The 14,480-nt window shown below is 34.4% G+C and overlaps 1 protein-coding gene across 2 annotated transcripts in view; it reads left to right on the plus strand.

Annotated features, from left to right (window-relative positions):
• NME7 (NME/NM23 family member 7) overlaps nucleotides 1-14,480 on the plus strand; it is a 154,879-nt gene that overhangs the window by 57,838 nt on the left and 82,561 nt on the right. For both annotated transcript variants that reach the window (XM_051998999.1, XM_051999000.1), the window contains one exon: nucleotides 12,755-12,819. In XM_051998999.1, coding sequence (XP_051854959.1) covers nucleotides 12,755-12,819 — 65 coding nt within the window. The remainder of the gene's footprint in view (nucleotides 1-12,754; nucleotides 12,820-14,480) is intronic.

Consider the following 14,480-nt stretch of genomic DNA (forward strand, 5'->3'; position numbering starts at 1 on the left):
GATCTTAATATGTAAAAATGGAGTTTCAGCTAACCAATATAGCTATATAGAATTTTGAATATGCATTTATACATTCTCCAGAAAACAACAATGATGGCACCACTTGTCAACAAACTCACAGATAGCAAAGCTATTCCTATATACGTTATAAACAGTGGTATAGGGAATACAAAGCAATATATTGAAATGCATTGCAGAAGTCATCATTTTGTTGTCACCAGTGTACTACTACAAACTTCCTTACAAGTTGATATTAAACCATTTATCACTACTCTTTGGGTCTTGGTTGATTTCACCAGTTATGAATCAATTTAACTGTAATGTAGGTCAATTCATATCTCTTCATCTCATCCACAAAAAGAGCATGAAAAACTTTGCTGACTGCTTTGCCAAGATCTAGGTAAATCCTGTCTATAGAAATCTTCAGATCTAATATAGTGTCCAAAAAGGAAATTAGATTAGTCTGGTATGACTTGTTTTTGTTGAAACCATATAGTTCTTAGACTACTTACTTCCCTTTCTAGATATCTACTAAACATTCTTTTAAATGGCACACCTAGAATCCACTAGGAATCAAAGTCAAACTCAATGCCTTGTAATTTGCAGATTCCACATTATTCCTATTTTGACAATCAAGAAAACATTGATTCTTCTGTTGTCTTGTAGTCCCTGGAGTAGATGTGGTGGGAATATCAGCAGTGGCTCTTGGGGGCAGTCTCAGTCTAGGGATAATAAGGGGATTGGACAACATGTTAGAGATAGATTACAGGGGGCCCTGGGCTGGCTCTGGGCACAGGACTGGGTGCTGTTTGACAACTCCATTACACACATTCAGGATCACAGTTACAAGGGAGATGCAAGGGATCTGGGAGCTGGGTTATAGTGCCAGGATCAAAAGGAGCAGTGACTTCTTTACAGTAGCTATACTTTCCCCAAGAAAACACTACCTTGAAAGCACCTAAAATTTGCAGATCTCCAGAACGAGCTTATAAAATAGCAGCACAAAAAAAGCTTGAAGCTTTTTTTGGACCTTCAAATGAGAAGAGCCCAACTTTCATATAAAGTCTAAAGTCAAGAAATATGTAGGAAAATGAGCAAATAATAAAAAGAACCTAATCATTAAAAGCTATGATAGTAGCATGGAAGACCAAGACATAGACTTAGGAGAAGACAAAATGAAAACAGCTGCAAGTAAAGTTCCCCTCCAAAATGCATATTGAATACAAGTCCAAGAAGAATTCCAGGAAGATTTCAAGAAAGAGCTAAGAATGATAAAGAGAAATTGGGAAAAGAAATGAGAGTGATGCAAGAAAAATAGATTGAGGAGAGATAATTTAAAAATTATTGGATTACCTAAAAGGCACGATCAAAACAAACAAACACAACCCCAGGCATCATTTTTTTTTTTGGATTAAGCTTTTTGTTTTCAAAATATATGCACAGATACATTCATTTTTGCAAAACCTTGTGTTCCAAATATTTTTCCCTTCCTTCCCCTCCACCCCCTCTCTTAGACAGCAAATAATCCAATATATTACACATGTGTAATTCTTCAATTATCATGCTGCCCATGAAAAATCAAATCAAAAAGGAAAAATAATGCAAGCAAACAACAAAAAAGGTGAAAATACTATGTTGTGATTCACACTTAGTCCCCTTTCTCCTCTTTCTCGGTGTAGATGGCTCTTCATTACAAGAGCATTGGAACTGGCCAGGCATCATCTTTTAAGAAATTATCAAGGAAAACTGTCCTGATATATTAGATCCAGAGTGTAAAATAAAAACTGGAAAAATTAACTGCTTATTTCTGAAAGGAAATCATAAAATGAAAACTCTCAGGAATATTTTAGCCAAATTCCAGAACTCCCAAGTCAAGGGGAAAATATTGCAAGCAACCAAAAGAAACCATTTCAAATATTGTGGAGCTACAGTCAGGATCACACAAGATTTAATGGGTTCAAGTTAAAGGAGGAGAGGGCTTGGGATATGATATTCCAGAAGGCAAAAGAGCTAGGATTACAACCAAGAATAACTTACCTAGCAAAACTGATTGTAATTCTTCAAGGGAAAAAAAAATGGACATTTAATCTAACTTTCAAGCATTTTTAATGAAAAGTCCACATCTGAATAGAAAAGTTGACATTCAAACAAGTGTCGAGAGAAGCATAAAAAGGTAAACATGAAAGAGAAATCATAAAGGATTTTAAAAGATTAAACTGTTTACATTGCTATATGGGAAGATGATAAATGTAAACCTAAGAAATTTACCATTATTAGGATAGTTAGAAGGAATATACCTAACGATAGAAAATGAATGTAAGTCAGTTCTATTGGGACAATATAGAAAAATGAAAGGGTAAGAAAGAGGGAGGAACTGGGAGAAAAAGAAAGAAGAGGTTTGTTAAGCAATTTTCAATCTGATTGTGATATGGGTTTTCTTGGCAAAGATCCTGAAATGGTTTGTCATTTCCTTCTCCAAAAGAGAAAAAAAGTCAAAAAAGGAGTAGAGGAAGGTGGCTTTCCATTATTTTTTAGGGGCCAGGTTTGTTCTTTATAATTTTAGGTTTTGATTGTTTTTTCCCCTATATCATATTCATTGTTTCTTATACTATATTAATATCACATTATATTCATGATAACAATTTGATTAGACATTCCTCAGTTGGCGAACATCTTTTTTATATCGATTTTTTTTTTTCCCTATAAAAAAGTGCAGTTTACAAGTATTTTGACATCTGTCAAGCCTTTCTTTCTATTAGTGACCTTTTGGGGTTATATACCTAGCAATTCAATATTGAGGTGAAAGGGCATATATTTGAATTACCTTCTCTATGTAATTCCAAAATTGCTTTTCAGAATGGTTACGTTAATTTATACCTTCATTATTACATTCATATGTGTATGTGTGTGTATCCTGCATACTCCCACAAACATTGACTATTTCCACATTTTGTCATCTTTGCCAGTTTTCTTGATGTGAAGTTATTTTGGAAATGTTTTGTTTTGATTTGTGTTTGTCTGAATTATGCACGATTTAGGAGCAATCTTTTATATGACTGTTAAAGTTCACTTCTTTTGAGTACTGTTTGTTCATATCCTCAGACCATCCTTAGATCAGGAAATGGATTTTGGTCTCATGTATTTCTGTTAAGTGTTTAAAGTCTTAGAGAGCAAACATTTATCAAAGATATTTGATACAAATATTTTTCTTAATTAAATTTCTCTTCTTATGCAAGATACATTTAAATTTGTTTATGTAGAAGCTCTTCAGTTTCATGTAATCAAAATTATCTCTTTTTATCTTTGCTGTTGTCTTATCTCTTATTTGGTTAAGAATTTATCTCATATGCATAGCTATATTTTTTTATTTGCTTCTTTTCTAATTTTTTGTAGTTTAATCTTTAATATTCAGGTCATTTTAAATTTGTTGTGGAATTTTTATAAGGTATTGATCTAAGCCTAATTTCTGCCAAACTGTTTTTTCATTTCCTAGAAGTTAATATTAAATAGGGAGGTTTTGCCTATCTCCATCCCCCAAGTAACCTATGCCTTTGAGTTAATCAAATACTGGATTACTGAGTTTAATTATATGCTAATTCGTTTTTATTCAGATAAGTTCCATTGATCTATTGTTCTGTTTTTTTTTAAACTTTCAAATTATTTTGACGATTGCTATTTTGTGATATAGTTTGAGGTCCAGAATTGCTATTCTGTCTTAATTTCTTTCTTTTTCATGATTTTACATTATATAAAATTGGTGCTTATATGATCTTGAAATATTTAAACTAGATAGACTACTTTAGTACTTTATATAATACTTTAATATTGACAGCTGCATTTAGTATACCTTCCCTCAACTGACTCCATATGCTTCTTTTAGTGCCTATAAGCAAATTCCTAAATTTCTGTCTCAGTGTCTGATTTTAGGGATTCCCTAGGTCCCTGGCTTTGCCTGAACTCCTACCCTGACCTGAAAAGAACTAGCAGATTATGCCTTTGTCCAGCCCCAAAAAGGAAATGTATAGGAGAGATGCAAGGGAGCCTCAGGGGAAGATAAAGTTATGGGACATAGGCCACTCAGAAATGCAGATAAGAGGGGAACACAGGATCAGGAAACTCAAGGGAGAGGGACATTTATCTGCCTCAAGGCTAATTCAGCAAAAAATTACTCTTATGTCCACTATTTCAAGGACTCTGATCTCTGAGGCCCTGTTTCAGGGATATGAGAAGAAATTGAAGAGGTAGGGAAGGGAAGGAAGAGTATGAGAGGGATTTCCAAACAAGTCTGGGAAATACAAGGAAAATCTGAAAGATCTAATGGTAGAGAACTAGCTAGAATAAAAAATCAATTTAAAAATATTTCACAAACAGATAAACCAGGTAAGAAGAACGTAAAGACCAAAAGAAAAAAAGAACAATAACCCAAAAAGAATAAAAAGTAGAACATTTAATGAAAATCATAATATTAAAGTAAATGAACCAATATTACTCAGTAAAAGAAAGAATTTTGAGGAATCTGTAACGAACATGGGAAACACAAAGGGAAATGAATCTCTTAATAGAATTACAAATGAATTTAGGACAGAAATCAGAGCTCTCAATATAGAATTAGTAACATAAGCAACTGTATAGCATAAATTGAAGGCATTATAAAAAAATAAAAAAAAGCAGCACAGTAATCAAGTACAATAATCAAGAAATTACTAAGTTATAATTTTTTTTCATGTTTATAGATTAATAGAGCAATGGGTTTTAAGGCATAGGGAACTATTTATTGATAAAAGATCATGATTCTGATGCTATTGTTCTATCTTATTGTATGGCTATGAATCATGGAACACAACAGTCTGCAAAGAAATGATCATGTATTTAATTACATTTTCAACAGAGAAGGCAATTTTCATGACATTCATATTTTTAAAACTTGGAGCCATTCTCTAATTGGTAAATGATCTAAAGATTTGAACAGGGGAATCTCAAGGGAAGAAACTCAGTCTGTCTAAGTCAAATGAAAAAATGCACAAGAAAAATACAAATTTAAAAATTTCTAAGGTTACAGTCCAGATTGGTAAGGGTGGAGTGAGTAAGGGAAAAAAGTCACATTAATGCATTGTTGGTAGAACTATGAATGAGTTCAACAGTTTTGGGAAACAACTTGACATTATACACAGAGTTACTAAACAGTTCATGCTTTTTGATTCAACTATAGTACTCCTAGTACTATATCCCAAAGAGATCAAATAAAGAGAAAAATACTTTTTATCTATTAAATAAATTGTAATAGTTATTTTCATGAAGGCAAAAAACTGGAAACTATCAATTGGGGAAATACCTAAATAAATTGTGGCATATGCATGTAATGAAATATTGCACTACTAAGAAATTAGGGAAAAATGATTTTTAAAAGACTTGCATGAGCTGATACAGGATAAAATGAGCAGAACCAGAAGAACCCTTATATAATGACATCAAAATTATAAAAATAATTTTGAAGACTTGTAAGACCTGAGGAAGAATGATATAAGCAGAACCAGAGCAATTTGTAGAATAATAGGAATATGCTGAAGAAAAAAAACCAATGATGAAAATCAGAACAATGATCATTTCCATGTTCCCCCATGCTCAAAAAACTCTCACTTGATCCTGTTAACCACCATTGCATCTCTCCCCACCTTTTATTCTCCTTGAGAAGGCCATCCCCATTAGCTTCCCTTTATCTTGGTCTCAGTAATTCTCTGTCTGGATTCTAGCATCATTATTTCACCTAAACTAATGAGCTCTTACTCATTGCATCTTAGGACCGTTCTCCATCTTTGCCCTTTGTGATTTCTTTGAGTTTATCTCTACTTGGTGCTTTTTTTCTCTCTGGATTTTCCTACTTTCTCCTGTTTTTTCTCCTCCTCCTCCTATTCTTTGATGTATTCTCACCTATATCGTGTCCATTAGTCATGGGTGTCTAGCAGACCCCTTCTCTTCTTCCTCGAGACTAATCATTTCATTTGTTTGATCTCATCGGTTCTGTGCTCTGGGTTACCATCTGTTTGTCCTGGCCTACGCTTTTCCCAGCCTCTGCCTTGGATCTCCAGTTACCTCTTAGACCTTCTGGACTGGACGTTACAAGAAAATCTTAAACTCAACATGCCAGTCACTGAGCTTTTCTTTCTCTTTAAGGCTTTGCCTCTCCCTGGCTTTTTTCTTTATTTTTTATCACTGTCCAAGTTGCCACCATCCCACTAGTCCCTGAAGCTCCCAAGCTAGCTGCCATCATACTAGCTTTCTCACCTATATCCCTCACCACCCCATATCTATGCCTTTGTTGAGCTCTGTCTGACCTATGTCCCTATCCCCCTGTGGATGTAGGCCTTATCATCCCATGTCTGTGCTGTAGCAAAGTCTGCTCATGAGTCTCACTGCCATTCCCTCCCCCCCCCCCAACCCCCTTAGCTGACAAATCGATCTTCCTAGAGTGAAAGTCTGACCAGATCTTCCCCAGAGGCTTCCTGTCACCTCCAGGATCAAATGTGAAATCTTCTGTTTGTCTTTTAAAGTCCTTTACCACAATGACTGGGCCCTTTCTACTCTTTCAGTCTTTTTTACTCATTATTCCCTTCCATGTACTCTGTAACACAGAAAGTGTAAGCTCCTTGCTGTTCCTCCCATTAGATCCTGCTTCACTCAGCTCCCCACATTCTCACAACCTCTCCCTCCTTCCTTGCATCTCTACTTCCAGCTTCCCTAGCTTCCTTCAAATCAGAGTGCCTCTGAGACTATCCCTAATGTATTCTGTATATATGACTCTTGCCTGCCTTTATATCCCCAGCCTATAACACACAGCACGTGCTTAACAAGTGGTTTTTGATTGACAGACTGATTGACACAATACCCATTCATGATTCCCTAAGACCAGTGTGAAACATGCTACCTATTTCCTGACCTAGACACAATGGACTCGGGGGCAGAATGAGACATGCATTTTTTTTTTTTGACATGTTCAGTGAGGAAATCTATTTTCCTTTATGTGCATATTTGTTACAAGGAATTTCCCTCTCCCCTCCCTAAATTCAAGTGTTTTAATTTTAAATTAATTTTAAATAGAAGGAAAAAATATACCACGAATGTGAGAAAGCTGTATTATATATCAAATAAATTTAAAGAAAAACTGGCAGTAGGACATCATTAGTGAAATATGTAATGAGATGTAAAGATTGGCTGGTCATGTGGTAAGGATGAAAGGTAAGTATCTTTGCATCATCAACAGAAAGCAAGGGAGAACATGAGCAGGATGGGCAGGCAGGGATGGTCCCCATCTTAAGAACTTCCTCACTGATAAGGTAACAGTTCTATTGGAGTGTTTGTTTAATAGTATTTACAAAATAAAACTATTTTTATAGGAGAATAATCAAGGGAAAAACATGGGTAATTTTGAGAACTGATACAAGTTGCGAAATAGAACTAATGCTCAGCATATTTATCTATTCAATGTAGAAAGCCTTTTGTTCATTTGTTTTATTCATGTCCAAATCTTTATGACCTCAATTGGAGTTTTCTTGGGAAATAGTGGAGCTATCATTTCCTTGTCTTTACAGGTGAGGAAATTGACTTGTCTGGGGTCATGTAGTTAGTAGGTCCTGTGCTCTACCCACCTGGCTCGCTAGCTGCCCCTGCAGCCTGCTCACTACTCAGTGCTCAAGCAGACCATCGGAGATGAATGGAGTGACAAGCACAGAGGCTGAATTGTACTTCTCTGTTTAATAACAGTTATGGAAGCTGCCATTTGGTCTCCATTTTATTTATTGTGATTTAGACATGTACTTGTTCACAGAATGCAGTAAACCATAATGGGAAAATGTAGTCAGTAAGATGTAAGAGTCCATCCTTTCATCTGGTTAAAAAATGCTGGAAGACTATTAGTCAGGTAGCTTTACTTGGTAACATACTGCTGTCTAGGAGACAGAAAGCTTTTCCATCCTGTTCTTTGGCCTAAGGTTATTTGTTATGCATATTTGTTGGGATTAGTATTAAATTCCTCCTGTTGAATTTACTAATGCTTTTGATTTCTTTTATACTTTGTTATGGAAAATTAATCCTAACTTTCTCATAATCTCTGGTTTTGATTTGATTTTACAGTAATCTCATTGGAAAGATTCACTGGCCCTTTTTTGAGGATCACTAATGAGACCCTTTTCCTTTTCATATTTAAATTTTGAAATAAACAACTTTTAATTTGATTTAAATTGTTTATTAATATTATCAACTTTATCCATTTGTAGTTTTGTCAGTGTACTTATTCCCACATATATTAGGATTATTTTATCTTTCTTGCATTGAATTCAATTTAATGCATTTTGATGTAGAATCTGAGTATTTTGTCATTCTAAATTTAGCATCCATCTCTTTTCCAATGACTTATTTAGATTTTTGAGACTATAAAATGCCAATAGATGTCAATAAAATTGCTTAACCTTAATAAATATCTTAAGGCTGTATTTTGTTTTCTCTTCTCTATACTTACATAGTGAAGGGCAAAGAGAAAAACATTTTTAAAGTACCTGCTATGAGTAAGGTCTTGTGAAAACAAGTTATAGATGTGAACACATTGATAATAAGCATCCCTCTATTTTAGGTCCTTACCTTCTTTATTTAGATGATTGCTGTAGCTTTCTACTTGCTCTCTGCCTCAAGCCCTTTTCTCTATATCCCATCATTTCCACTTAGCTGCTGGAATACTTTAAGCATAGGTCTATGTCATCCCTTCATCTTTCCTAAACTTCATCAGCTCTTTGTTACTCTCAGGTTAAATACCCCTCCTTTGTGTGGCAGTAACCCAGCCCTTCCTAGAATTATTCTTGACTCTTTTCCATGTATTCTAGTACTTCATTGTTCTCTCTGTTCCTCATGCATGGCTCCCCTTCCTATAGCTCTAGAATTCCCTGCCTTTTACCTCTACCTCTTCCTTTTCATGGCTTCTTTTAAAAGACTGAGCTCAGGTTATACCTTCTGACAAGTCTTTTCCAAGTTCCTTAACATCTAGTGTCTTACCCTCTCAGGTTACTTTGCATTAGCTATGTATCTGTGTTGTTTCCACCACTGGAATGAGAGCGAGTTGAGGGCAAGGGACTCTTTGCCTTTCTTTGCATTCCCAGCTCTTAGCAGAAGGCCTGAACTTTTAAAGTGCTTATTGACTGATTGGTCACTTTCCAAAATCAGAAAAATAGCCTTGTGTTATTAGTTCATTCAAACTCATATAGTTCAAAAACTAATGTGTCTCATTTAAGTTTGAATCTCTTCCCAGAAACTCACATGTGACTTCTGCATTAAAAGTAGTTATGGTAATATACTAAAATCTTGTAAACTTGCCCATTGCTTTCAGATTCATTAACTTAGTTTAATAACACATTTTTTAATCATAGTGACCATCAAATGGTGATTTGATTATGTCCACAAAGTTAATATGAATTTTCTAGATTTGATAAAATATGATATTCACATGAATTCTCTAAAAAAAAGTTCTGTGTTTTAAATTTATGGGTTGTTACATGTATGTGTCAAAAATTAAAGAAAAGTGATATTCCTAGTTAAAAATTTGATAGCTATTGGTTGGACAGTTCAGAGAGACATTTTAAGTCCTTTTTTCTGGTGAAAAAAGCATCATCTCCTTTAAGAGACATTTTCTGGTTTCTATCTGCTGTTCTTTCCTCTTCTTCAAAAATTACTTTGAATCCACTGTGTATTTACATATATTTTTAAAAATTAAATTTAATATATTTTATTTTTTCCAGTTACATTATATCAATTTTAAACATTTTTTAAAGTTTTGAGTTCCAAATTCTATCCCTATACATTTATATTTTACTTGTGTAAATATTTATTCTCTCTCATTCCTGCTACTGACTGAACAATTATATAAAAACTGAACAATTATAAAAAAAAAAAGCAAACCCCTCAAAACAAAGATGCTTGGTGTAGCAAAATAAATTTATGCATTAGCCATATCCACAAATGTATGTATCATTCTGCATTTTTTTTTATCCAATACCTCTTTGGCAGGAGATGGATAGCATGTTTATCCTCAGTCTTCTGGAATCATGGTTGGTCAACTGATTACTGATTTCTTTAGAATATTGTCATTGCATACATTATTTTCTTATGTCTGCTTGTTTTATTCTGCATCTATTCATAATGGTCTTCCCAGTTTCCTTTGAAAGTGCCAATTAATTATGTGATATTCCATAATATTCAGTAGTAAGGTTCCATTCATTACATTCAGTGTTTTATCCATTTACTAATGAGTTGAGAAGGAAATAGCTGACCACTCTAATCAATACCCCTGTGAAAAAAATTCCAAATGGGGCCAAGGAGAATTGCACACAACTGAAAAGTGACTTAATAATAATCATAAATAGATACCCCTTTACTTTCCCAATTTTCAAAGATTTCCAAAGAAATCAAAGAAAAAGGAATCACATACAAAAAAAATTTATAATACTTTTTTTGTAATAGTATTTTAAATATTTTTTGTATGTGATTCCTTTTTCTTTGATTTCTTTGGGTAATAAGTCTGCTAAAATTGTGTCAAAAAGGTACTGCATAGTTTAGAACTTTGGTGGCATAATTCCAAATTCTTCTCAGAATGGCTGGACCAATTTATCATTCTACCAAATCTGCCTTAATTTTCCTGTCTTGCAGAACCTCCTCTAACATTTGTCATTTTCCTTTTTTGTCATTTTGCCAATTGGATGTGTTTGAGAATAAACCTCTTATTTTAATTTTCATTTCTCTAATCATATGTGGTCTGGAGCATTTTTTCCTCTTATGATTGTTGAGAGCTTGAATTTCTTCTATTTAAAACTACATATCCATATCCTTTGACCATTTATCTATTGGGGAATGGATCTTAGTCATAAATTTGTTTCAGTTAATTATATATCTTAAATATGAGAACTTTTGTCAAAGAAATTTGTCCATTAATTATTTCTTTCTAGTGTTAATTGTATTAGTTTGTGTAGAATCTTTTAAATTTTATATAATTCTTCTGTGATCCTTTCTCTTACTTGTTTGGTTATATACTCTTTCCCATCCAAAAATCTGAAAAGTAATTTCTTTGTTTCTCTAATTTGCTTTTATTGTCACCTTTTATGTCTAAATCAAATATACATTTGGAATTTATCTTGACATATGTTGTTAGTTCTTGATGTATACTTAATTTTTGCTGTACTGTTTTCCAAATTTTCCAGCAGTCTTTTGTTAAATAATGAGTTCTTGTCCCAACAGGTTTATCAAATACTGTGTTCATTTGTTTTTGTTAATTGTGAACCTAACTTATTCTATTGACCAATTACTCCAGTTCTTAGCTAGTAACAAATTGTTTTGATGAAATAGCTATATATTTTGATGATACAGTATAGTTTGAGTTCTGGTACTGCTAAGCTCCTTTTTTTATGTTATTTTTTATTGATTTCCTTGATATTCTAGATTCAGATGAATTTTATTACTATTTTTCTAGATCTATAAAGTCTTTATTTGCTTCATATTTTTCTTATTAGTTTTATTTTTATTTATACAAATTGTGTTTTGTAATTGGGTTCATATAGTTCCTGTGTGTGTTTTGATTAATAGACTTCCAAATGTTTTATATCTTCTGTGGTTAATTTTGAGTGGTATTTCTATTCTTTCCTGACTAATTTTATTGTTAATACACAAGAATGCAGGTAACTTGTGTGTAGTATTTTGTCCTAAAACTTTGAGGAAACTGCTCTTTCAATTAATTGTTTTTTATGGTTTTTAAAGTAAATTACAGTGTTATTTTTCTTTGTAACCCAGATATCTAGAGCAGTGCCCTATGTACAGATAGGCTCTAATAAATATTTGTTGACTTATGGGATACTGAAATGAATGGAATGCTTTTTTTAAAAAAGGCATCAGTATGACATACACATTCAAATATATATTTATATTGAACAAGTTATAAGAAACTACTCACTTTATTTTTGGAAGAATTAATAGAATGTCTTGTATATATAAATATATGGATATGGATATAAATATCCATATCCATATATTTATATGAACATTACTTAGGCTTTTAATATTTAATAAAGTCTCTTTATCTTTTGCTTTTGGACAGAAAAGAAAGATGTTGATTTAACATTAGTATAGATGTGTAACTTTGATATTGATTTGAATAGCCAGGCCCAAAGAATATTTAATAATGATCTGATTTCACCTTAGAAGAAGAGCTATGACTAAATAATGCTACCAACCACCTGACAGAGAGGTGATAAAACTAAAGATAAAGAATTAGACACATATCTTTGGACATGACTATATGGGAGTTTGTTTGACTATTTGTTATAATTTGTTATAGTAGTTTTTTTCTTTTTTATTTCATTGGAAGGAGATGGAGAAAAAATATGCTTGAAAATTAGAAAATTAATTTTAAAAGAAACATATTGCTTTGTTATTTTGAATTTTCTTGTATATATTTTGTCTACACAGTCAAATTGTAATTAGGTGATAGGCAGAAACCTCATTGTACACTTCTTTTGTGTCCTCTACACTGACAAGCTCAGGTTTATGTACATGGTAATTGATAAATGCTTTGATGAAGACCCATAATGGGAATTGACTAAACTTCTCTTGCAAAAGTATATGCTTTCAGAAGCATTGTACAAATTATTTGCTTTGCTGTAGAAAAAAGTTTATTCTTAAGTTCACAATTTTATAATTATGTGTCTGTTTTGTTTTACATTTTCAGGGCTATTGGGAAAGATCCTAATTGCCATCCGAGATGCAGGCTTTGAAATTTCAGCTATGCAGATGGTAGGTATTTTTCGGGGAATGATGACTTATTGCGGACAAGCAGATTCACTTCATTAAAAACTAATTGCATTTACCTGGAAATTGGGTTTTAGCTAGAAATGCTTTTATCATATGTCCTTTCACTGTCAGCACCAAGTGCTATCTGTGACTCGGAAAAAAAAAAAAAAAAAAAGACATTCTATCCAAAGAGGATCCTCAGAAATCTCAGCTTAGTTTTTGCCCCTTGCTAGGAACCATCAGAGTTTTTTTTCCCCTACTCAGGGTCTTCCCTGAGAATTTAGCTCATGTCTGTATCTTTGCGAAAGGGGTCAGAGTCTGTGGCTCCCATGAAAGCCCTCAGACGTGGTCCTGAAGTCCCTTTACTCATCTAGTTTGTCGGCCTGCTGTGGATGTGCCGTGGTCAGTGGCGTGTATCCCCTGCCCATCTCCTTGTCATGGCAGACCCTTGTCGAGCACAGGCAGATAGCCCCCTCTGTCATCTGCACTCACTCATTTTCCCTCACTCTTTGCTTGCTGCCCACAAACATCTGTGCTTTAAAAAGTCCTCCTTCAGTCCATCCATCTCCTCTTGCTATGATCCTACCGCCCCCTTCATAGCTAAGAGTCACTTATGGTGGCTGCCTCTCCAAAATCTGACTTCCAGTCTCAGTCCCCAAATTGGAGATTAGCAGCCTCTTGTTGGCCTCTGTGACGTGGACTGTTGCCCTCTCCTCCTCGGGACGCTCCTCCTGCCAGAGTGGCTACTCCTTCTTAATCCTTTGTTTCATCTTCATCCGGGCTGCCCTGCTCACCAGGGTGTCCCCGGAGCCTCATCCCTGGTCCTTTGGACTCTTTCACTTATTGATTGCATTATCTCCCAGGGGTTCAGTTTTTATGTCTGTGCAGGTGATTCTCAAGCACTATTGATCCAGCGCTAATGGTTTTCCTGACCTTTAGTCTCACATCTCCAGATGTTCATTGGACATCCTGTTGACATCTTAGACTGAGCATGTACAGAGTTGAGTTCATCATATCCCCATCCCCTCCCCCAGACTCTCTCTTCTCTGTTGCTATTGAGGACACTTCTATCTTTTCGGTCACCTGGGCCAATAACTAGTAAAAACCCTCTCTATCGCTCAATTCTTGTACCCAATCTGTTGCAAAGTCTTTTTTTTTTCTATCTTTGAAGCATCTCTCATATATATCCCTTTCTCTCTATTCACACAAGCTACCATCCTAGTTGCAGACTCCCATTATCCCATACCTGGATTACTGCAATATCTTTCTATTAAGTCCCCCTGCCTCAGGTGTCTCCCCACTGAAGTCCATCTTCCATTTCACTGCCAAAGTGATTTTCCTAAAGTTCAGGCAAGTCTGACCTTGTCTGTCAATCTGTCCCCATCCTCTTCAATAATCTCCAGTGGCTACTACTTTCAGGATCAAATATAAAATCTTCTGTTTGCTTCCTAAAACCTATCATAGCCAAATCACATCAATAAGATAAGAGGACTAGATACTTTCTTTTATTCTCCTGAGTTCTGAGACCTCTCCAAAATTATATAGAATAAAGTAATTTTAACTATTTCAACTGAGAACTCTAGTATGATAATGACCTGAAGAACTACCAGCAGAGAAGGCTGGTTCCCAATTCAATCATTCAACACCCTATCCTCAAGCACTAC

The sequence above is a fragment of the Antechinus flavipes genome, chromosome 4 (assembly GCF_016432865.1).
Source record: "Antechinus flavipes isolate AdamAnt ecotype Samford, QLD, Australia chromosome 4, AdamAnt_v2, whole genome shotgun sequence".
Lineage (NCBI taxonomy): Eukaryota > Metazoa > Chordata > Mammalia > Dasyuromorphia > Dasyuridae > Antechinus > Antechinus flavipes.